General features: G+C 66.0%; 1 protein-coding gene and 1 long non-coding RNA gene across 2 annotated transcripts; both read left to right on the top strand.

Moving 5' to 3' along the window:
- Positions 1-987: 987 nt before the first annotated feature.
- LOC124527687 (uncharacterized) lies at positions 988-3893 on the top strand. Its single transcript, XR_006965940.1, has 3 exons — positions 988-1384; positions 2537-2659; positions 3466-3893. It is a non-coding gene; the product is annotated as an uncharacterized LOC124527687 (long non-coding RNA).
- Positions 3894-4335: 442 nt separating this feature from the next.
- Positions 4336-18208, top strand: EFNA2 (ephrin A2). The gene is made up of 11 exons (XM_047100763.1): positions 4336-4344; positions 4420-4478; positions 4704-4901; positions 6164-6250; positions 6688-6883; positions 11454-11506; positions 11600-11639; positions 12116-12303; positions 13746-14059; positions 16259-16324; positions 16886-18208. Exons 1-11 carry the CDS (start codon positions 4336-4338, stop codon positions 17005-17007), a joined length of 1332 nt encoding a protein of 443 aa, XP_046956719.1. The 3' UTR covers positions 17008-18208.
- The last annotated feature ends 3537 nt before the right edge of the window (positions 18209-21745 follow it).

The following is a 21745-nucleotide window of genomic DNA, read 5'->3' as shown; positions in this document are numbered from 1 at the left end:
AAGCCAGTTCCGTCATGTCAGCTGGCCAGCCTTCTCTCCAGCTGGGGCGTTCTGCTCAGGTCCCTAGTCTGCTCCCCTAGGCATCTCTCTTGGCCTTCCCACACTCCAGATCTCACGTTTCACCCTTCTCCTGTGCTGACCGGTTGCTGCCTCCAGGAAGTCCTCCCTGACTGCTCCTCCCATGCTGTTCTTTGGGAGGGTCCCGCACTGAGGGCCCAGCAGGTCCTCTGGGGAAGGTGGCAAAAATGAGGCCAGGCCCCAGAGATGTCCCCCACGCCCTGCCCTTCTGGCTCTGGCTCTCTCTCCACGCGTCCCCCCACCGTGGGTCTCTCTCCACTCGTGTCTGTCTCTCTGTTTTTGTCCTTGCGTTTCTTTCTCTGACTCTGAACCTCCTTTGTGTTTCTCTCCATCTGCGTGCTCTCTTTCACTTGGTCTTGGTCTCCGTCTGTCTCTCTGCGTCAGACCCACCGGGACACGCTTTTAACAGGCACGCAGACACCGTCCCCGGCTCTCCCGCCCTGTGATCTGCGCCCCCTCCCCACAGCTCTGAGCGATTTTTCGAGCTTCAAAAGGCACGTTAATTACTCTAATGAGGTCAGGAGAGACCCCGCGCTCTGCCATCCGGAGCTGGGAACACACTGCCTGTCCCCCGTCCCCCGCCCCAAGCCCGGCCGCCGCGCGCCCACCCCAGTCCGGGCAGGGTGGGTGCGCTGCCCGCTTCCCGGCCCTCGTGCCTGTCAGCAGCGGTCTCCGCGCCCCCCCCCCCGCCCCCCGCCCCCCCAGCGTTAGTGCCGAGTAACCGGCAGCCCCCGCCCGCCGAGGTTACTGCACTGTTAGCAGGAAGTTCTCAGCGGCTAAAAGCCAGGAGAGGGGCCCGTCAGCCCGGGATGAAAGGGGGGCCCCTGTGTGCACGCGGGCGAGCGCGGGAGGGGCTTCCTGTGCTCACAGGCAGGCCCGGGACACGGCGCAGACGCTCGCGTGTGGGAGGCACACAGGACGTGCACATGCACTCGTGTTCGCACACGGGGGTCACCGCAGCGGGTCCCTAGCCTGTGCCAGGTCGGGGGGGTCCAGACCCACGGCCCCGGCCCCTCCCGGTACCTCGATTGCCCCGCAGGCCACCACGCATGCTGGACGCGGCCAGCGGCCAGGCCGGAGTCTCGGGCTCCTGGTTGACGACTCGCTGTGCAGCTTGAGACCCGGCCCGACCCCGGCCTCAGTCGCCCGTCTGGGAAACAGGGACAGGTGGGAGCTGGGCCCGCGTCAGCCGTCAAGGCGGGGCGTCTTCCCGGGACCTGGGGGGCTCCTCTGCTGGCCCCACTCTTTGCACCTGCGGCGCGGGGAGGAGTGGGGCCTCTGAAGACCACCAGAGCCGGAGCGGCAGGTACATTCGGTCCCGTTGGTTATTGAGTGAGACACTTCCGCCACGCGGTTTTAGCTTCTTCTCTGGCACTGCGGCCTCTGAGGGTGCAAGGGTGTCGGACACTGACCCCAAGCCGTGGGGACTCGCCCTGCGGGCCAGGGGTCGGCCGGCAGCAGGCAGCAGGTGCTGGACCAGGGGTGACAGACACAGGCTAGGAGCCAAGTCTGAGCTTGGCCTTGGCAGGACCCTCCCCGAGTCTGGAGCAGACCCCCCAGCCCGAGAGTGCAGAGCAGGGTGGACAGGGGCAGACCCCGTCGGAGACCCTGTCCTGGATCTGAGCCCAGGGCTGACAGCCGACCCTGAATGACCCCTGACTTTCACTGAGCCTTGAACCCCAGACTGACCCCTGTCCCCAGAGTACACCTGATCTCTGACCCTTGACTCCAGAGGAAGCTTCCTCCAGAATGACCCCTGGCCCCAGCTGACCCCCCCCCCCACACACACACACTGGCTGTGCCTGGAGGCTGGGGTGGCCACTGGCCCTGGGAGGGGACAGGGCCTCCTAGGTGCCCACAGTGGCCCCCCCCCCCCCCGGGCGGGGCAGGAGTCCCCTGGAGCAGCGGGTCCTGTGCCCCCACCCCCACCTTGCCTGGGGCCAGGCCTTGGAGCTGCCCTGCCCTCCCCTCCCCAGGGCCCCGCCTCCAGGAGCGGCCGGCGGGCGCAGGGAGGTTGAATGGGGGACGCGCGCCTTTGTTCCTGTCCCTGCTCTGGCTCTGACCTTGAGAGAGAGACAAGAACAGAAGGAAAACAGAGCTTCAGCTCAAATCCGCCCGGCAGCGGCAGTGGCGTGGCGGCTCTTGCCTTGGTGGCCCCTGCATGCAAATGAGCAGCCCCATTGCGGGGCCTTCGCCGAGCCGTCCTCCCTGTGTGGTGTGCCCTTTCTGTTTCCCTTACCCCCTGCAGGCTCACGTCCTGCTGGCTTTGACAGAGGAGACCCCAGCCCCAACCAACTGTGAGGTCCCATCAAGTGGGACAACAGTGGGAGCTTCCAGAAGGCGGGACACTGGGCTGGGCCAGGCCCGCTGGCGCCCCTGGGCTTGTGGCTCCACCTCCGTAGCTGTGCAAGGGGGACTTCCTCACTGGGGGCCACCACCACCCTTGTGCTCTCCAAAGGGCCAGACCCGTCATCCTGGGCTGAGCTGGGCCCGTGTTGCTGGAAGCCCAGGCCCTCACGCCAGGGGTATCCGGAGAGTCTATTTGAAGGGCCAGCCCTGGGACTCGGGTACCCGCAGTCAGGTAAGAGAACAACACCCAGGACAGGCAGGCTGAGTTCTCCAGGGGACAGAGGACCGAGAACCTCCTCGTGGCGGGGGCGGGGGTGGGGGGGTGGCACGGGGGCAGGGACCGGCCTTGATGGATGATCAGAATTTGAATGGCACAAAAAAGGGAGGTACTCTCAGGGCACAGCCTGAGCAAAGGTTGGGAAGGGGTGGGGGGGAGAAACTCAGGCGTCGTGTGGCGTGTGCCCCCCAACACCCTGGAGGCAGGTGGCTGGCGTGGGCCCGTCCGCTTTGCTGGGGTGAAGGTTAGTTTGCCGGTCTCTGGCCTCTAATGGCTCCTGTTACGAGGACCTGCAACACTCCCTCCCGTGGGGACCCTCTAGTTCAAGGGCTCTGGTCTCACTCTCACCAGGCCTGGGCAAGTGAAACAAATCCAGAGAGGTGGACCCCGGCCGGGCACCACTAGCAGTTTCCAGCCAGCACTTGGTGACAGAGTAGTTCTGTAAACTCAGAGTCTGGTGACAGAGGCTGTGGCATGCATAAGACCGGAAAACGGAGGAACAGGCCCCCAGTGAGCTCCCCAGGAGCGACCACTCTGGGCCTCCGCTGAAGCCGTGCACTGTGCCCAGATGCCCTTCTCTGTCTTGCTCCGGGGTCGGACTTCATCTGTGTATGGACTTCATCTGCTGTTGGCCTGGGTCCTACCTTGGGCGGCTTGGATCCCACCCTGAGTGGCTCGGGCAGATCCCTTGTGTAGTGGGCACCTGTTCTGTGCCCCCCACGCTCAGGAGCTGAAGCAGAGACTCTTGCTCCATTTCCCAGGAGAGGAAACAGAGGCCCACAGAGGACAAATGACTGCCCTGAGGTCCCCCAGGGAGGCAGTGGTGGACCAGCCTTTGGACTCGGGCCAGCACGTGCCGAAAACACCTGCCCAGGAGGAACAGGGAGGCATGAAGCTGGTTAGCTCGCCTAGGTTAGGATTTGGGGTCTGGGTTGGAATGGCTGAATGACGGCGGGACGGAGAGGGGGTGAGTCGTCTCTGTGCCTCCTCCTGTCCCGGGGGCCAGGCTCCGCAGACCGCCTTGCTGTCCTGAGGGAGAGGAGCGCAGGGGACCCTTGTGAGGATGATGGGGGCGGTGGTGGTGGCTCGAGGCCCCCCGGAGTTGGGCGTCTCCGGGGGGCCGGGGGAGGGCAGGACCCCAGGGCTGCCCACGGCAGGCAGCCCCACCGGGAGGGACGAGGGACGAGTCGGGGACGGTCTGGCCCGGGGTGGGGGGGTGGGGTGGGCGCGGCGGAGGCAGGAGGGGGGCCATCCCCCCACCCCCGCCCGGCCCCCGCGTGGCCGGGGCACGGCAGGAGGGGGCGCCCGCGGCCCTCCCGGCGCTCGGGCGGGACAAAGGCCGGAGCCCCGGCCCCTCCCCGGCGGCTGCGGCGGCGGCCCGCGCTGCGAGGGTCCGCGCGGCCGGGGGGCCGGCGCCCGGGGAGGACCCCCGGCGCCCCGCCCGCCCGCCGCCTGCCTTCTCGGCGCCCGAGGTCGCGCGCGCACGGGCGGGGGGGGCGGCCGGGGATCTCCAAGCGCCGGCGCGCCCTCCTCCCGCCCGCCCCGAGCCCGCCCGCTCGGCGGCGGCGGCGGAGGAGGCGGAGACCGCTGGCAGGCGGCGGCCAGGCGAGCGCGGCGGCCGGACCGGGGCCATGGCGCCCGCGCAGCGCCCGCTGCTGCCGCTGCTGCTGCTGCTGCTGCCGCTGCCGCCGCCGCCGCCCTTCGCGCGCGCCGAGGACGCCGCCCGCGCCAACTCGGACCGCTACGCCGTCTACTGGAACCGCAGCAACCCCAGGTGAGCGCGGCCGCGCGCGGGGAGGCGGCGCCGGGGGCCCCGGGCGCCCCCCGCCCCGGCCGGGCCTCCGCGCCCCGGGCTCTGGGCGGCCCCCGAGCGCGCTCCGCCTCGGGGGCGGGGGCGGGGGGCGCCGCGGGCCCCGGCGGGAGCCCCCAGGGAGTTCCGGCGCCCCGGAGTTCGGGGCGCTCCCGCTCCTCGTGCATCCTCCCCCCCGCACACGCGCAGGGCGCCCCACCGGACGCCCTGCGCGCCCAGAGCGCCGCCAGCCCCCGGAGTTCGGGGGGACCCTCCGAAGCTGGGCGGCCCCGAGTTCCTTTCCCGGACTTGGGGGTCCCCCATCCTGGGGCCTCTCCGGGGACGCCTGCCGGCGGCGTCGGAGTTGGTGGAGATCCCCCGGGGAACCTCATCGCTGAACTGTGCCGGGTGGGGGACCGCGGCCTCCCCCTCCCCCCGGGGCAAGGGGTCCGCGGGCGCGTCCTGCGGGTGGGTCCCCACGTGAACTCGGGGAAGTTGATCTGTTCCTCCCTACCAAACCAGGACCGTCTTCGCTCCAGGGGGCCCAAGGTCCTAGCTTTGTAGAGGTGGGGAGACTGAGGCACCCAGGAGCGGTCCTGGGAGTCTTGGCCCGGCGGCATCCTCTCCCGTCCTCCCGGTGCTGATGGGGAAACTGAGGCACAGAATGCACGCGTGCCTGGCTCAAGGTCACGGTTGAGGGGAGAGGAGCGGAGGTGGGGACCCAGGTGGCCTCGTGCCCAGCCTGCTACGCCTGGCTGCGGTGTCCTGCCCGCCCGCACAACCCCTTCGGCGCCCAGCGCTAAGTGCAATTTGGGGGGCAGCCGGAGTCCTGGCTAATCCGACTGAGAAAAGTTTGCTGGTAACTGACCATGTCCTGGACATCTGCAGAAGCCTCTGGGCCATCGCCGGCTCTCCAAGGCCGGGGGGCCCACGGGAGATGGGGTTTGGAGGCCAGCACTCCGAGGGGTCAGCCCCAGCACCCAGGCTCCCACGGCGTTCCCAGGGCCGGCTGGGCTGCGCACGGGAGTGAGGAGGCCAGTCTCTCTGCTTCCTGTCCCTCTGCCACTGGTCACTTTCTCTCCCTTTCAAGTGCCGGTCAAGACACCCTCACTGTCCTCTGCCATCCCGTTACTGTCGGGCAGAAAGTTGCATAAAGGGCCGTCTTTGAGGCAGGCTCTGGGACAAGGGTGGCCACTGTCCTGCCGTGGGGGGCAGGGAGCGCACCCAGACGCCCCCCTCAGTCGCTCAGCTGTGGGGTTGGGCCCCAGGGCTGAGGGCAGAGACCCCGGGCTGCACAGGGACAGTCAGGCCACCGCGGAGCGGGTTCCCTGGCCGCCTTGCCCTGCTGGTCACATGTGGGTTTGATTAAGGCTCTTCCCTGCGGCCGAGCGGGGGAGCCCAGCGGGCAGCGCCTCCCCGGCCCAAGTTTTTGGTTTCAGCTTTGGAATCTCCGTCCCAGGCATGGCCTGTCCTTTGTTCTAGCAAACGCCAAACACACGAGGAGCCTCGAATGGGGACGGAAGGGGGTGGTTGGGGCGGCCTGCCGCCCCACCTGCCACAGGGCTGTGGACAGGATCCCGGCCGGGGGGACGAGGCAGCCCCAGGTGCCCGGCTCTGGCCTCACACCCGAGCGCCTCCTGCTGCTGACCTGACAGTCCTGTTCCGACCAGCTGCCCGAGGGCCTCGGTGGCCCGGGGACCTCTCGGGAGGTTCGCTGCCCGGGGCCGGCTGGCCTGGAACCTGCAGCCGGTGACAGGGTGCGTGTCGGACACGGGAGGAGGGGTGGTGTCGGGCCTCGGGTCCAAGGGCACCCAGGAATGGTGACTTCCCCAGAGGCGGCTGCCCAGGGCAGAGGTGCAGGGTCCGCGAGCAGGCCTGGAGCTGGCGGCAGTCCCGCGGGTAGAGACGAGAGACCCGGCTGGGTTAGTAACGGATCAGTGCGGCGGCAGGTGGAGGAGATGGGGGGGGGTGCCCAAGAGAAGGGGCGCACACAAAAGGCACAGCAGGGAAGGGGTCAGAGCGAGGGCTGGGCACACTTGGGTGGGGGGACAGGCGGTCGTGCAGGAGCTGGAGGGACGGACGGGTGTGCTCACGTGGGGAACGGACAGGCAGTGCCGCGGTGAGGCCGGCCACGCGTGCCCGCCCGGCCTCGTACCTGCACCAAGGTAATAAGTGTGTGGCTCTGTTTTCCCAGTCACATCCTCCTGCCGCGCAGCGCATTTCCTGCGCACACGCGGCTGGTGGACGTGGCCGAGCGAGCCCCGCACCCACCGTCACCGCCGCGGCAGGGTGGGGCCCCGCTGTCCGGCTCAGCCACCCGCAGGCGGGTCACCCCCGCAGGCCGGCCGCGCGCCGCCTCCTCCCTGGTCCTTGCACCTGTCCGCGGCCGGGTGGGGCTGGGCCCTCTGGCGGGGCCGCGTGTGCAGCCGCGGGGGGCTCGTGCTGTGTGCGGAAGGTCCTTGCGGCCTCCGGCTCAGGCTTCCGTGTCTCCGCCTGTGTCGCCGCGTGCACTCGCGTGCTTTTTCCCGCGGCGTGCAGGGGTCACTCACACACACGCCTGCGTGGCAGGGTGACGATGTGCCTCCCGGCTCTGGCATGTTTGCACACGCGTGTGCGTGATTGTGCCAGAGTGCGTGCACGTGTTCGCACGGCGCGTCTGCGCGTGGAATGCGCGTGCCCGGGGGTGCGCGTGCCCCGGGGCGCGCGTGCCCGTCTGCGTGTGCGTGTCTGCGCCGGGGAGGACGGGGGGGGGGGGCTGTGTGTGTGTGCGTGCGTGTGTGTGTGTGCGGGGGGCGCACACGTGTGTCTTTAGCGCATCTGTGAGCGGAGTGCACGCGTGTGGCTGCGCGTGCGGCCCGGCCCCGGCCGTCCCAGGGCCCCCGGTGAGGGGGCGGACGGTTCCGGCGATGGCGGCCCGGCTGACTGTCCTCCTCTGTCCCCTCCTCGAGCCGGGTGGGTCCTCGCCGGGGGACTGTGCAGGGCGCCCGCTGTCCCCGAGTCCCCCACCCGAGTGGCGAGCGCGGGCCTGCACGTGCGCGGTGGTGCCGATGCGGGCGGGGGCTGTGGGCCCGGAACCCACCCGCACCGGGCGGCTCGGGGCCGCGGGAGCGCTCGAAGGGGGTTGCGTGTGCTTCCGCGTGTGGGGGTGCAGGTAGGAAAATGGCGACCGGAGAGGGTCTTTCCCACGGTGGAGGCGTCGGGCCTCCCTGGTCCCCGGGGCGCTGCAGCACTGCCCGGGGCCTGGGGAGAAGTGGCTTTGCGCGGGTGATGCCATATTTTGCCGTACGAGGGTTTTTGGTTTTGTTCGAGAGAGGTCAGTCTGCCTGGCTTTCAGAGCTTGGAGGGCGAGGCCGCTTGGGTCTGGGCACCCGGGGCCGAGGGTGGGGCCCGGGGGTGCCGCGGGGAGCCCGGGCACGAGCTCAGGCTGGCGGCTTGGCCGCCGGGAGCCTCCGCGTCTCCGTAAGTGGGGGCCGACAGGTGTGGCGGTCAGCAGACGGTGGCAGGGCCCTTGTGGCCCCGGCGTGACCCCAGGGGCTCAGAGGTCCCCGACAGAGAGGGGAACCGAGGCAGCTCCTGCGGGTGAACACAGGGGCTTCTGGGGCTGGACCCCAAATCTGCATGGACAGCGACGGTCCAGCCCGAAGGACAGGGCGAGAAACAGCTGAGGGGGGTGGGGGGGGCAGTTCTGAGGGCCGCCCCCCCCCCCCCCCACCGCGGGCCTGGGCAACTTCTCTCCGGGTCCTCCCCGTCCCCAGCCTCGGTGCCTCCCCTTGGGGCGCTGTGCCTGCGTTGGCTCTGGCGGCTCTGACCTCCGGGCCCCCCCAGACGTCTCCGTGAGGTCTGCGGGCCCCTCGGGGTCACCCGTGGACGTGGTTCTTGGGGCAGCACGTGCGTTCAGGGGGTCTGGGGGGCGGTGTTTCTGAGCGCCCGGCCGTCTCCTTCCATCGGCCTAAGCCAGGCCCGCACCCCTCTCCTTACCCTCAGGAGCGGGAGACGCGGCCAGCCTTGCCCCGTGGCGTGGCTTTTGGGGGACTTCTCTCCTTTGGAGATGGGTCCAGGGGGAGGGCTCGGCTGTGCCCCCCCACAGCCCCGGACCCCGTGCCACGTCTGCGCCTCCACACGGATGACCGCTAGGTGCACCGGCACAGCTCGGTCCCCACCTCAGCCACACTTTGGCAGGCCAGCCCTGGCCGGGGTCTCGCCCCCACGCCTGCTCTCTTGCGCCCCGGGGGCTCGGCCGCCACGCCTCGGTCGCCCTGTCGGACCTGGGGATTTTGGTTTCAAGCGGCTCCGTTCACTACACGAGCCAAGTTGCCCCCTCGGCCGGCCCAGCCATGCACCCGTCCGATCTGCCCACCCCGTTATGCCTCCCTTTCATGGACCCGGAGACAGTGACTCACCCATGGCTCTGGGGAAGGCCGGCCGGTCGGGCTGTCCCCAGTCCTAGAGGCTGCTGCGTCCAAGGCCGGCTAAGGACACTGGGGGGTGGGGGCGGGGGGGGCCAGGACAGCCACGTCCTGTGTGCTGCTGACCCCGGGGCCCAGAGGCGGGGCTGACCTCTGGCTTCAGCTCCGCGGTCGGGTCGTTGCTTCAGTTACCCATCCCCTCCGCACACACCCTCCCCGAGGCTGACCCCGCACCACCTGGGGGCCCGGGTTTCTCTGAGGCTCCCCCCAGCACCGGAGCTCCCCCCCCCCACCCCCGCCCCTCGCCGCAGCAGAAGGAAGGTGGCCAGGCCTCAGGTGGGGGAGTGTCTTCTCGACCCCTCAGAAAGCTGGGGGTGCGTGCCGAGGTCTTGGGCCTCGCCGGGGATGGCGGTGGGGAGGGGCTGACCCTGCCCCGGACTGGGCCTCGGGACCCTGCTGCCCACCCAGGGCCCGCCTGGGTGTGTCCTTCCCTGGGGTCTTGGTCACTAGGCGGCGTGACTGGGTTCAGACCAGGGAGCTGGTCCCAAGTGCAGCTGGCAGGGTGGCGTGGGCTTCAGCTTGCTGGCGCCTCACCCCTGCCTCAACTTCTAGTCTGGGGGGGGGGGTGGCACAGCCCTCCCCACTCCCATTTTGGGCGAGACTCCTAATTAGTTGCTTTGCTATTAGCGTCTAATGACTTGACAATGGCCCGATTGGAGCTAATTAGCCGCGCGGGGGCGGCTGCGGGGTAGGGGTGGGTTTGGCGGGCAGGGTCGGTCCGCCAGGGGCTGGGAGGGCTGCCTGGAGGAGCACACGTTGGCAGGCAGCCGCAGGGTGAACGAGAGTGGGGGTGAAGGTGTGGCACGGGAGGGGAAAGCCTCAGGAGCCCTCTGTCTGGGAACCCGTCCCAAGTCAGTCATTAACCCCTTAGTGAGAGTTTTTCTGTCTCTCTGTTGCTCCCGTGGAGCATTTGCATATCAGGCTTCCTCACTAATGGAGAAAATGAAAGCTTTGTCTTGCTTGCACCGGCTTGGTTTTGGGGTTGGGCCCTTCCCCCGCACAGGCGCCACCCTGAGCAGGGGCCAGGCGCCCGCCCCTGGTTTGCCCGCCAACTTGGAACCGGGAAATGCCAACGCAGCGAGGCCATCGCTATTTTAGAGCCGGGGAGGGGAAAACAATGGTCCGCTTAGGCAGCCAGAGCTGGAGGGGTGGGGGCTTCTTCTGGGACGCACCTGCCGGGGGTCCTCACTCCATGTGTGGGTCACTGTCTGCCCCCTGTGACTCCGGCACCTCAAAGACCTTGAATCTTCGGCCTTTGTTTGATCAACAAACGTGTGGAGGCACTGTGCACGAGGCCTGTGCCGGCGGTGAGGGAAAGGGGCGGAGGAGGAGGCTGGCCCCCAGGGTCCGGGGTGGGGGGGGGGGCGGACAGCAGACTGCGTAAAGGTAAAAATATGATGATGTTGGAATGAGATACGTGATGAGGTGGAGGCGGCGGGAGAGAGCAGGCTGGGCAGGCAGAGGAGCACATGCAAAGGCCCTGGGGTGGGAACCGGAGCAGCCAGAAGGCTGGTGTGGCTGGAGGGAGTGAGCTGGGGGCAGTTGGAGGACAACAACTCCGACAACGAGGGTGGGGACGGGGAGGCCATACAGGCCTCGTGACCCGGGAGGAGTGGGTTTTACTCTGAGTGATGGGGGAGCTCTGAGTCAGTGAGTCAGAGGGTCTGATTCACGCTCAGAAAAGCGAGCCCCGGATTAGGGGAGGCCAGGAGCCTGGCCCGCCTGGCGGGGCCCAAGCATCCAGCCTCTGGGCCAGCAAAGCAGCCTCGCTTTCGGACGTTTTCCGGGAGATTGAACGGGAGAGGAGAACGACGTTGGTCCAGTGCAGGGGAGGCAGGCACCATGGAGAAGCACGGGCAGGGGTGGGGTGGGGAGTCGGCGATGCCCCGGCAGCCCCACCCCCGAGTCCATTCGTCTTGCGAGGCTCCGCGGAGAGCTGAGCTCTTCCCTTTCAGGCTGAGCGAACATCCCTGCAGCAGAGGCCAGGGAGGAGAGGGGAAACTGAGGACCAGAGGGGGCCGGGGCCAGCACAGGGGCCGGTCCTGTGCCCCCCCTCCCCCACACCGTCGTTTCCCCACCTCCACCTCCCCTGCAGGGTCGGGCCTGGGTGGTCCTGGCAGGCGCTCGGCCACGGCTGTCATCGATTGGCTGATCAATGGGGCTTTCAATGGGCTGGGAAGGAGCGAAAACGACTTTTGAAAAAGCCTGGAGTGGCTTTTGCATCGATCTCGCCCAAGCGGCCAGAGAACACAGCCGGTCCGTGAGACACCCGTGCTTGGCCAGCCGAGGGGCAGCCCAAGGGATGGGCAGGGTCGCTGCCTAACCCTGCCCCAGCCTGACCCTGCTGTGAGCCTGACCCTGACTCTGCTCCAGCCTGACCCTACCCCAGCCTGACCCTGTCACTGTCCCAGCCTGACCCTGACCCTGCTGTGAGCCTGACCCTGACTCTGCTCCAGCCTGACCCTACCCCAGCCTGACCCTGTCCCTGTCCCAGCCTGACCCTGACCCTGCTTTGAGCCTGACCCTGGTCCTGACCCTGGCCCTGCTGTGAGCCTGACCCTGACCTAGCCTGACCCTGGTCCCAGCCTGACCCTGCTGTGAGCCTGACCCTGACTCTGCTCCAGCCTGACCCTACCCCAGCCTGACCCTGTCCCTGTCCCAGCCTGACCCTGACCCTGCTGTGAGCCTGACCCTGACTCTGCTCCAGCCTGACCCTACCCCAGCCTGACCCTGTCCCTGTCCCAGCCTGACCCTGACCCTGCTTTGAGCCTGACCCTGGTCCTGCTGTGAGCCTGACCCTGACCTAGCCTGACCCTGGTCCCAGCCTGACCCTGCTGTGAGTCTGACCCTGTCCCTGTCCCAGCCTGACCCTGACCTTGTCCAAGCCTGACCCTGACCCTGTCTCAGCCTGGCCCTGCCCCAGCCTGGCCCTGCTGTGAGCCTGACCCTGACCCTGCTTTGAGCCTGACCCTGGCCCTGACCCTGACCTAGCCCGACCCTGGTCCCAGCCTGACCCTGCTGTGAGCCTGACCCTGACCCTGGCCCAGCCTGACTTTGGGCTGCCCTGCCTCTGTGCAGGGCCTGCTATGTACACGACTGGCGTTCTCAAGGACTGTCCCCACTGTACAGAGTTGGAAACTGAGGCTTTGAGACGAGAATGAACCACAAGACCTAGCTGGGTGCAAGCCCGAGCCTGAACACAGAACTATCTGCAGCCCCCAACTGACGTCCACTCCCCGAGTCTCACTGCTGTATTCACTGAATCTGCAAACAGCATCCCACTTCTGTGGGGGTGGGCAGAGCTCCCCATTCCCGGGCGGTCCGAGAGCAGGGAAGGGCTGGAGGTGAGTCTGCTCCCTCCGACTCTCCGAGCTGGAATTCTCGGGAGTCTGCGCCTCAGCCGCAGACTTGACATCCCCACGAGATCTCCTGTGTCAGGTGGGGAAACTGAGGCACGAGTGAGCAAGGTCTCCCGCTGCCTCACTCCCCCCTCTGGGGTCCCCGGAGCCGCCCCGACCTGGCGCAGCGCCTCCGGGCTGCAGGGGGGCAGCCAATGCCCGCTGATAATCCTGCCCCCCCCCCTCAGTTGCCCGGCATGGGGGCCGCACCTCGGCTCCCTCCCGCGGACTGGGCCACAGAGGCGTGGCGTGGCCAAGCTGGGGTCCAAGCAGCCTGGGCCCCTTCTGCTGTCGACCCTCACTGGGCCTCAGTTTCCATAACTGTACGGAGAGGGAGAAGGGGCTTCCCACCTCTCCTCTGCTTTTAGGCCTTTTATGTGCTAATAAAGCTCCTCTCCAGAGGCCCCCTTGTCCCTCCTCGGTCCAGGCTGCGTTTACTTGACAGGGACCCAGGAGACCGCGTCCGGGAGATCTAAGGGCTCCTGTCGCTGTGGCCTGAGGCGGTGATGGTGGGGGGAGCTGACCTCCATCCTCGCCAGACGAAGCTGGGTCTGGGGGGGCTCCCCAAGGCTGCGTGCACAGGCTGCCTGACAGTTGGGACCTCCAGGGCAAAGGCTGGGAAGCGGGGCTGAGGGGCGGAGGCGGCAGGGGTGGGGGAACCTGGTGAGGTGACCGGGAGGTTGGGGGGGCAGTTGTCAAGTCGCAGAGGCCCTGGAGGGAGATCCCCGGACTTGCTGGGGTCACACGGGAGGTAAGGAGTTGAGGCTGGGGGCGCGACCCAGAGCACCTCTGAGCCGGGCTGGGGCGACCTTCACGCCAAACCCTAACACCCCCCCCCCCCGCCCCCCGCAAGGAAACTGACGCTAGGAGAGGGGTCCAGAACACCCAGCTCCAGGCCCCACCCACCTGTGCCGCCTTGGCAGTCAGATCTGCCGAGGAAAAGCCACGGCGGCTGCCTGGGGACTGCCTGGAGGAGGGGACGTGGCAGTCAGGCAGTAACGTTTATTTGGAGAGGGACTTCGTGACGGGGAGCGGGGGCAGCGCGTGCCGGCCCCGTCACGGAAGGGCCCGGACGCGCGGCCTACGGGAGGGAGGCTGGGCCCCGGGGGCTCCGCACCTGCTCCGTTGCATGCGGTTACCCAGAATGCCCGGCGAGGCGACCGCCCCTCCTCCCCCGAGGCCCGCCTGGTGGCGGGCGGGAGGCTCCGGGGCGGCCTGGGGGGACGGGGAGGGGGGAGGGGCACGTGGGCCCGCGCCCCGGAGCTTCTCCCGGGTCCCCCGCGCCGGCCCCGCCCCCGGCCCGTCCCGCAACCGCCCGCGCTGACCCAGCGCCCCTCGTGCTCCCCGCCCCCCCCCCCCGGCCTCCCCGCGCGGACCGCGGGGCCCAGGTTCCACGCGGGCGCGGCGGACGACGGCGGGGGCTACACGGTGGAGGTCAGCATCAACGACTACCTGGACATCTACTGCCCGCACTACGGGGCGCCGCTGCCGCCGGCCGAGCGCATGGAGCATTACGTGCTGTACATGGTCAACGGCGAGGGCCACGCGTCCTGCGACCACCGGCAGCGCGGCTTCAAGCGCTGGGAGTGCAACCGGCCCGCGGCGCCCGGGGGGCCGCTCAAGTTCTCGGAGAAGTTCCAGCTCTTCACGCCCTTCTCCCTCGGCTTCGAGTTCCGTCCGGGCCACGAGTACTACTACATCTGTGAGTGCGGGGGCGCGGGGGTGCGGGGGGGGGGGGTGCACGAGGGGGGCCGGGGGTGCATGGGGGGTGGGGTCTGAGGAGCAGCACGTGGGGGGAGCAGGAGGAGGTAGAGACAACGTGGCAGTGTGGAACGGGGGGAGAGCGGGGGGGCACAGGGGGTGGGGGGCAGCAGAGTCCTGGTATGGGGAGATGGGGTCTGGGCCAGCCTCGGCCTCTGTGTCTCCCGGGTCAAGCGCTTGAATGGAATCATCCTTCGCGCAAGCCCCAGAGGCCTCACTATCTAGAGTTCCCATTTTCAGACGGGGAAACTGAGGCTGAGAGTGGGGCTGAGGTCACAAACCCGCAGATGCCCCTCTGTGACCTGTCTCTGGATCAAGCCACTGGGCCTTTGGGCTGGGGGAACGGATGGCTCCACCATCAACTTGCCGGCACTGAGATCAGGGGTGGTCACTGCCCCTCCCCCCCCCCCAAACGGGTGTAGGGACTCTGGTGGGGGAGGGGAGCGTGGTCAAAGCCAGGGTCGAAGGCAGAGCTCGGGTTCTGCCCATCACACCCTGGCTTGGGCAGGGAGCTCCCAGGCCCTCCCCCGGCCACCCTCCCCCACCATGTCCCCCGCACCAGGCCCACCTGACCCAAGATTCCCCGAGGACTGTGGGAGCTGCTTTTCAGGGCTTGGGGACCCTCAGGCACAGCCCCGCGGCGAGTGGGCGGGGCTGAGGGAGGCTGTCCCTGGCTCTGCCGCACGTGGGAGGGGGGAGGGATTCCGGGGGCATCCTTCTTCCTCCCCCTAAAGTGCCAAAGGCAGGGTCTGGGGACAGGACGCTGCTGTGTGCTTGGCAGCCCGTGACTCTGCAGGGACTTAGCCAGGAACACGGGAGTCTGGGCACTGTCCCCACCGGCATGGGGGCATCGGGGAGCCCGCGTTGGCGTGGGGCTGATGCCTCTGCAGAGCCACTGAGACCCCGAGGGGCACGGAGATGCCCACCTCTCGGCCGGCCTCGTGGGGGCCCCCAGGGAGCCGGGTGGGGCGCGGGGTCTGCCCCTGGGGCCGTGGGGAGACGCAGCCCCTCGCTACCCTCCTTCCCGCTGCGTCACATTAAACTCTGTGAGGCTTCGTTCTTTCTGCTCTACTTGGGTTTTTTTTCCTTTTAATTCACGGAAGAAGCGGGTGGAGGAGGGGAGAAGGTGTTTAAATTAAGTCCTCGTAATATAAGAAAAATTACATTTTTCTTTCCAGGACGGGAGTTTCATAAAGATAATTATCGTAATTACTCTATGACGAATGTTATTTTTATTACATGCTTTTTTGTCTTCATCTTCCAGCGTGAGGGGCTTCTGGGGGGCGGGCAGAGGCAGTGGCCACCAGGAGGACAGGGGGACAGGCCTGAGCGTGTCCGTGTGCCGGGTCGTGCGCACGGGGTGGGGGGGGGTGTGCCCGTGCCGTTGTCACACGTGAACCCCCGTGGCCCCCACTGGGCTTCAGGCCTCCTTCCCCTCCCTACCCTGGTCCCCAGGCCGCCTCCCGCATGACTCACTGCTATGGTGTGACCCCGGCCCCTCCGGGAGCTTCCGTGGGCCGTGTGGGCCGAGAGGCAGGGAGCAGGAAAGGTGGAACTGGAGGTGTGGGGACCTAACGCCTCGGCCTCCCTGTGACCTCCAGCAGGGTGCGTCCCTCTCCGCGCGAGGTGGGCGCATAGCCTGTCTCCCAGGGGTGACTGGCTTCTGTGAGCTCCCAGATGGAAGTAATCATTTCCAGAGCACTTACTGTGCGACGCACGAGGCCCAGATAGGGGGTGAGTTGCCCACTGACACCAGAGAGCAGGTATTCGATCCCAGATCAGTCATTTGGTTACACTGATTTTTTTTTTTTTTTCTGACTGGTTAAAAACATTTTTATTCAACACCTTCGAACTTTGCTCTGTGCTGCCTTGGGGTGACGTGGAACCAGACACAGGCACCCCCAGTCTCTGGGGTCGGGGTTCAGCAAAGGGAGGGGCAGGGGAAGTATGCGGGAGGACTTCTGGGAAATAGAGGGCATTGTGTCTAGGGCTTTGAGGTGTGGTTAGGAGTTTTATGGGCGGAACCTCCTGTAGCCTTGGGTCAGGGTCGAGTTACCAGTGTGGGGAAGGGATGTAGCCCCAGGAGGTCTCTGGCACTGAGAGCCCCCTACTCCCCAACCCCCATCCCCCTCTCTTCCAGCTGCCACACCGCCCAATGCTGTGGACCGACCCTGCCTGAGGCTGAAGGTTTACGTGCGGCCAACCAGTAAGTGCTCAGGGCATCGCGCAGGGTTTCATCCCCCACCCTTGTGTCCCGAGCCCACAGAGCCCACGGAGGAGAGCCAGGGGGTGGTCCCAACACAGCCCGGGGAGTCCCTCAACCTCAGCAATGGCGGGGGCGGCTCCTGACCCCGAGCCTCAGTTTCCTCACGTGTGAACGAGGACAGCATTTCAGACCTTCGGGACTGAGGGTGAAGTCTGTGACCGGGCCCTCTGCTGAGGCCGTAGCTCCTTTCATCCAAGAGTGAACACCAGGAAGGTGCCCCAAGATAGACCAAAGGGTCCACGTTCTGAGCTCTTGAAACATCAAAGCCACACGCAGAGAAGGGGGGGGGTGTCTCCGCAGCCTTGTGACTTCACCCAGGTGCCGGACACGCATTTGGCACCTACTGTTTGCCACGCTCTGCACAAAAGGCACAGCCCCGACCGAGATGGACAGAAATCTCCGGGTCTGGGAGGGACAGCTGAGGCACAATGTGGGTGTGGGGGTGCAGCCCCGTGGGGAGGGGGGCCCCCTGCTGACCATCCTGTCTCCGTGTCCCCCCAGACGAGACCCTGTACGAGGCCCCGGAGCCCATCTTCACCAGCAATAACTCGTGCAGTGGCTTGGGCGCCTGCCAGCTGGTCCTCAGCACCGTCCCTGTGCTGTGGACCCTCCTGGGCCCCTAGTCCCGGCCCACCTGGGTGCCCCGCCTAGAGACCAGCTCGAGACTCCGTTTCTCCCACGACTGGTGCTGCCCTGCCAGGCAGGGGGGGGCTGTCCACCGCCCCAGGGCCAGCCCTGGGGGGCGCGGCCGAAGGCCCTGATGCCTGAGAGGCCGGGTGTCTGTCCAGCCTCCGGGCCAAGCCATTCCTTCCGGGGTGCCGGAGAGCCCGAGAACCTCTCGCTAGGGCTTTTCTTTTACGGCGGAATCAGAAAGACTTGAGTTTTTAATTTAATTTATTCCTTGCTGTCGCCGGTAACTTTGGGAAGGAGACAGAGTGGATGCTGCGCGGGTCCCTGGCCCCCCCGGGGCACGGGGATCGGGAGACCCCTGGTCTGGCTGACCCTCCAGTGCCCTGGGACAGGCCGGTCGGTCTGAGACGGAAGGGGCCGGGGATGCGTGCCCCTGATTCCGGCCCAGGAATCAGAGCCCACCTCAGACCCCACCCCCCACCCCCCCTTCCCCCCCACCTCCTCCCTCCAGGGTGCCTCACCAGAGAGCCCCGTGTGGAGCCCTGGCCCCATCAGAGCCCCCCCACCCCCCCACCCCCGTCTTAGAACCGCTTAGGCCCCGCCCGGTCCCCCCAGCCTCACCCGCTCGCCCCCGAGGCCCAGAAGACGTGACATTTCTGTAAATAGAGCCAGCGAGCATATACTGTGATTTATTTTTACTGTATCCCTAAGGATGGCCTGGAAAGTGTCTTTTTTTTCTTACCCCTTCATGGGAGGGGGGGCACTTTTATTTTGGTGGGGGGGTGGGGGGACTTTTTAGAGTAGAAGCCGCACTTCGCAATAAGCTCGTGTGTCTGTCGGAGCCCCTGCCCCTACTCTCCGAACTAATAACGTTTATGAGAGAAAAGAAAACAGGACAAAAGGAAACACGGGGGCCACCACCAAGAAAAGACACCCCCCCCCGACACTTTAAAGAAGCAAACCGCATTTATACAGATTTCATATTTCCTACCCGCCTTTCCTGATCTGTGTTTTATATATATTATATATAAATATATAATGATGCGAGGCCGCCAGGAGACGGCTCCTGGATGCCGGGTGGGGGGCTTTTGTAGGGGGCATCGTGGGCGGGTGGTGGCGTCACGCCTGGAGCTGGCGACCGGGACCCCCCCCTCCATTACAATCAACTTTGGATTCTGTATTTTTTTATAATAAAATGAGCGTAAACTTCAAGGATGTGCGTGTGTGTCTGGGGCCCTCGGCCCGGATTGGGAGGGGCACTCGGAACTAACAATTTGGAGTCGGGTCTGGAATCTGCCAGGCAGAGGCGTCTTCGAGGGCCCTCCGGGATCCGTCGTGACGGCTTCTTCGCGTGTTTGGAGGCTGGGCCCCGGGATGGACATTTCACGGGGTGCTGTATCCTCCACCGCCCTCCGTGGGCCTCAGTTTCCCCCTCTGACAAATGGAAGCAAGTCCTCTGCTCCCTGGGGCCGCTGGGAGGGGGAGAGGGGAGCCCTTGGGATGCCAGGACCCCCAGGGCTGCTCAGGGCCTCCTGCACCATCGTCCGCTTGGGGCGCGAATCCTCCCGTCCTGCGACGGGTCTCGTAGGGTCCCATCAAGTCCTATGACATCTGTGTCGCCAAGCTCTACCGCCGTGTGACTCGGTTTCCCGAACTGACCAGGCCAGGGTGGGGTCTGTCCGTTTCTTTTCTTTTTTTTAAAATTTTACGTTTATTTATTTTGAGAGAAAGAGCGTGCGGGGAGGGGCAGAGAGAGAGAATCCCAAGCACCCCGACGCGGGGCGCAAGCCCAGGAACCGTGTGAGCGTGACCTGAGCCGAAATCAAGAGTTGGACGCTGAAGGGGCCGAGCCACCCAGGCGCCCCATCTGTTGCCTCAGTCCCTTTCTGGCTTTGCAAAAGGCGGGTGTCCGGGGCTGGGGTCCCAGGGGCCTTCACCCCAGCCTAGCCCCCGGTGGGGGCACAGAGAGGCTGGGGGCCACCCAGCAGACCCTCTCAGATGCTTGTCGCCTCGGTGGTACGTCCAGGACCCAGCGTCTGGGGCACAGTTAGCGGGGAGGAAAGGCTGTCCGCTAATTAATGCGGCCGAGCGGGGCCCCACGACAGGACCTGCCTCTTAATGAAGCCAACGGAGCCGCACAAAGACCCCTGTGTGCGCCCCGCCCGCCCTGCCCGGCGTCCCCGGATGGACGGCGACGCCCGTGCTGCGCACCCCGAGGACCCCCCACTCCACAGCGAGGACCCCAAGGCTCAGGTAGGGAGGAGGCCTGCCCCCCGCGGCTGTTTTCCCCAAGACCCCGCGTCGCGGGGAGGGAACCCGAGGGAGGACTCCATGCAGGGATCGTGGGGCGGGATCTTAGCAAGTGACCTTAATTTTCTTATTTCAAAAAAACTTATTGAGATATAATTCACATAGCACACCATCCATCCATTTCAAGTACAATCCAGGCGCTCGGGGGGCTCGGTCGGTTAAGCGTCCGACTTCGGCTCCGGTCACGATCTCGCGGCTTGTGGGCTCGAGCCCCGCATCGAGCTCCGTGCTGACCGCTCGGAGCCCGGAGCCTGCTTCGGGTTCTGTGCCTCCCTCTGCCTCTGCCCCTCCCGCCACCCGTGTTCTGTCTCTCAAAAATAAGTAATAAGACATTTTTAAAAATGAAAAAAAATTAAGTACGGTTCCACAATTTCTAGTACATTCACAGAGTGGTGCAACCATCACCTCTCTCCAATTCCATCACTCCAAAGGAAGCCCCGCCCCTATCACCAGTCACCCCCATCCCCCATCCCCCACGAGCCCCCTTCCCGTCCGTGGATGGGCCTGTTCGGGACGTTTCACCCAGGTGGACTCACACCCTGCGTGGCCTCTCGTGTCGGGTTCCCTCCCTGAGCGTCGTGTGTTCAGGGTCCGTACGCGGGGCGGCGGGGGAGGGCGCCTCGCTCCTGCTCGCGACCGAGGGACGTTCCCATGCGTGGATATATCACATTTTGTTTATCTAGGCACCAGCTTATGGACATTTAAGGGACTTCCAGTTTTTTTTTTTATTATTTTTTTTAATTTTCTTTTTTCAACGTTTATTTATTTTTGGGACAGAGAGAGACAGAGCATGAACGGGGGAGGGGCAGAGAGAGAGGGAGACACAGAATCGGAAACAGGCTCCAGGCTCTGAGCCATCAGCCCAGAGCCCGACGCGGGGCTCGAACTCCCGGACCGCGAGATCGTGACCTGGCTGAAGTCGGACGCTTAACCGACTGCGCCACCCAGGCGCCCCAAGGGACTTCCAGTTTTTTAAGACAAAGTCTTAGCACAAAAGGACCTCGGATGGGTAAGGACAAAAATAGCTTTGTTCCACCTCAGGGCCTTGGCACATGTTGTTCCCCTGGGTCGTGTACCCTTCCTGCAGGTCACCGATCACTGGTCCGCTCTCTCTCTGAGACCTTTCAGATTAGGTCACATGTCCTCTCTCGACGTCACTGGCCGAGTGGCCACTCCCCTCCCCCCCATGTGGCATTTCTGATTCTTCCCTGTTCTCCCCCGGAGACTGGGAGTTCCCAGGGGGCAGGGTCAGTCCTGTATGGTCATCACCGGGACCCAGTGGCCACACTTGGGAGACCCCCCCCTTGGGCTTGTCATCTGCTACGTGCACGGGCACGTACACGCGTGCGCAGAGGAACCCCCAGCCGCTCTCACCCACGCACGCCCCTTACCACTGGACACTTGCATTCAGGGCCTGGGTCACTGGCCACCATCCACTGCCTCAGGGGCCACCGTCAACACGAGGAGGGGCTGCGTTGTGCACAGTGGGGACCCTGACCCTGTGGCCCCCACCCCGGCCTCTCTGCAGGCCCCCTGGGCAGCCGTCTGTATGCGGGCCCCTGAGCAGAGGGGACTCGATTTCCCTCCCGGGGTGCCCGGGTGCCCCGCCACGGGGAGGGGGTCTGGGAGGTGGGGAGGGGGCGTCCTGAAGTCCCCCCAGCACTGCCGGCTGCCCTGGGATGGAGGCGTATCTCCTTGCCACGCGCACCCGGTTAGATTTGCTGTTGTATTGCTTTGGGGGGGGGGGTCAGGCCTCAGCCTCAGGATGGGGGCCTGGTTGCCCCTCTCCATCTCCACTGGGGAAAAAGCCGCAAGGCCCCAGTGCCCCTCACACTCAGGGCTGACCGGGACCCCCTGATTTTAGGGGTCCCGTGACAGCTGGAAGCCCATGCTCCTGTATCCCGCTTCAAGGAAGGTCCTCACCCCGGCCTCCCTGGGCGCGCCCCCTCCCCCCCAGGGCCACTGCCCTGCCTGCACCTTCCCAATTAGCTTCCCTCCCTCCCCCTCCCTTGCTCCTCAAGGCCCCAGATCTTGTCTGTCTCCTCCTCTAGACTGTCAGCTCCCTGAGGGTGTGGAATTTTGTCTGTCCTGGTTGCCGCTGCGTCCTCAGTGCCTAGAATGTGCCGGGTACACAGTAGGCGCTCAGTGAATTCTTGATGAATGAATGAATGGATGGATGGATGAGGCAGCTGCCTGATTAGGAGACAGAACGCAACACACGGATGGTGTCCCCAGTGCCAGCGTCGGCACCCCCAACGAGCAGTAAGTGTGCACCTACTGTGCGCAGCGGTCAGTGCTGGGCCCTTCCTGGGTCTGCGTGGCCTCCGGGCCCAATATCCGGGGGACTTTCAGGCCATGGTTGGCGCCCCTGATCCAGGCTGCAGGTGGCCAGGCGGCCACTGATGGGCAAGGAGAAAAGCA

Source organism: Lynx rufus, unplaced genomic scaffold, assembly GCF_022079265.1.
Source record: "Lynx rufus isolate CCGP_SWC_20201006 ecotype Redwood Valley unplaced genomic scaffold, mLynRuf1.p SCAF_53, whole genome shotgun sequence".
NCBI classification, from domain to species: domain Eukaryota; kingdom Metazoa; phylum Chordata; class Mammalia; order Carnivora; family Felidae; genus Lynx; species Lynx rufus.
This window is presented reverse-complemented; position numbering and strand designations above follow the sequence as displayed.

Bases quoted from the DNA above. Each gene is read 5' to 3' on its own strand.
- EFNA2 (XM_047100763.1), top strand. The intron at 4,902-6,163 runs GTGGGGGACCGC...TGTTCCGACCAG, and splicing joins TCATCGCTGAACTGTGCCGG to CTGCCCGAGGGCCTCGGTGG. The intron at 6,251-6,687 runs GTGCGTGTCGGA...CTGTTTTCCCAG, and splicing joins AACCTGCAGCCGGTGACAGG to TCACATCCTCCTGCCGCGCA.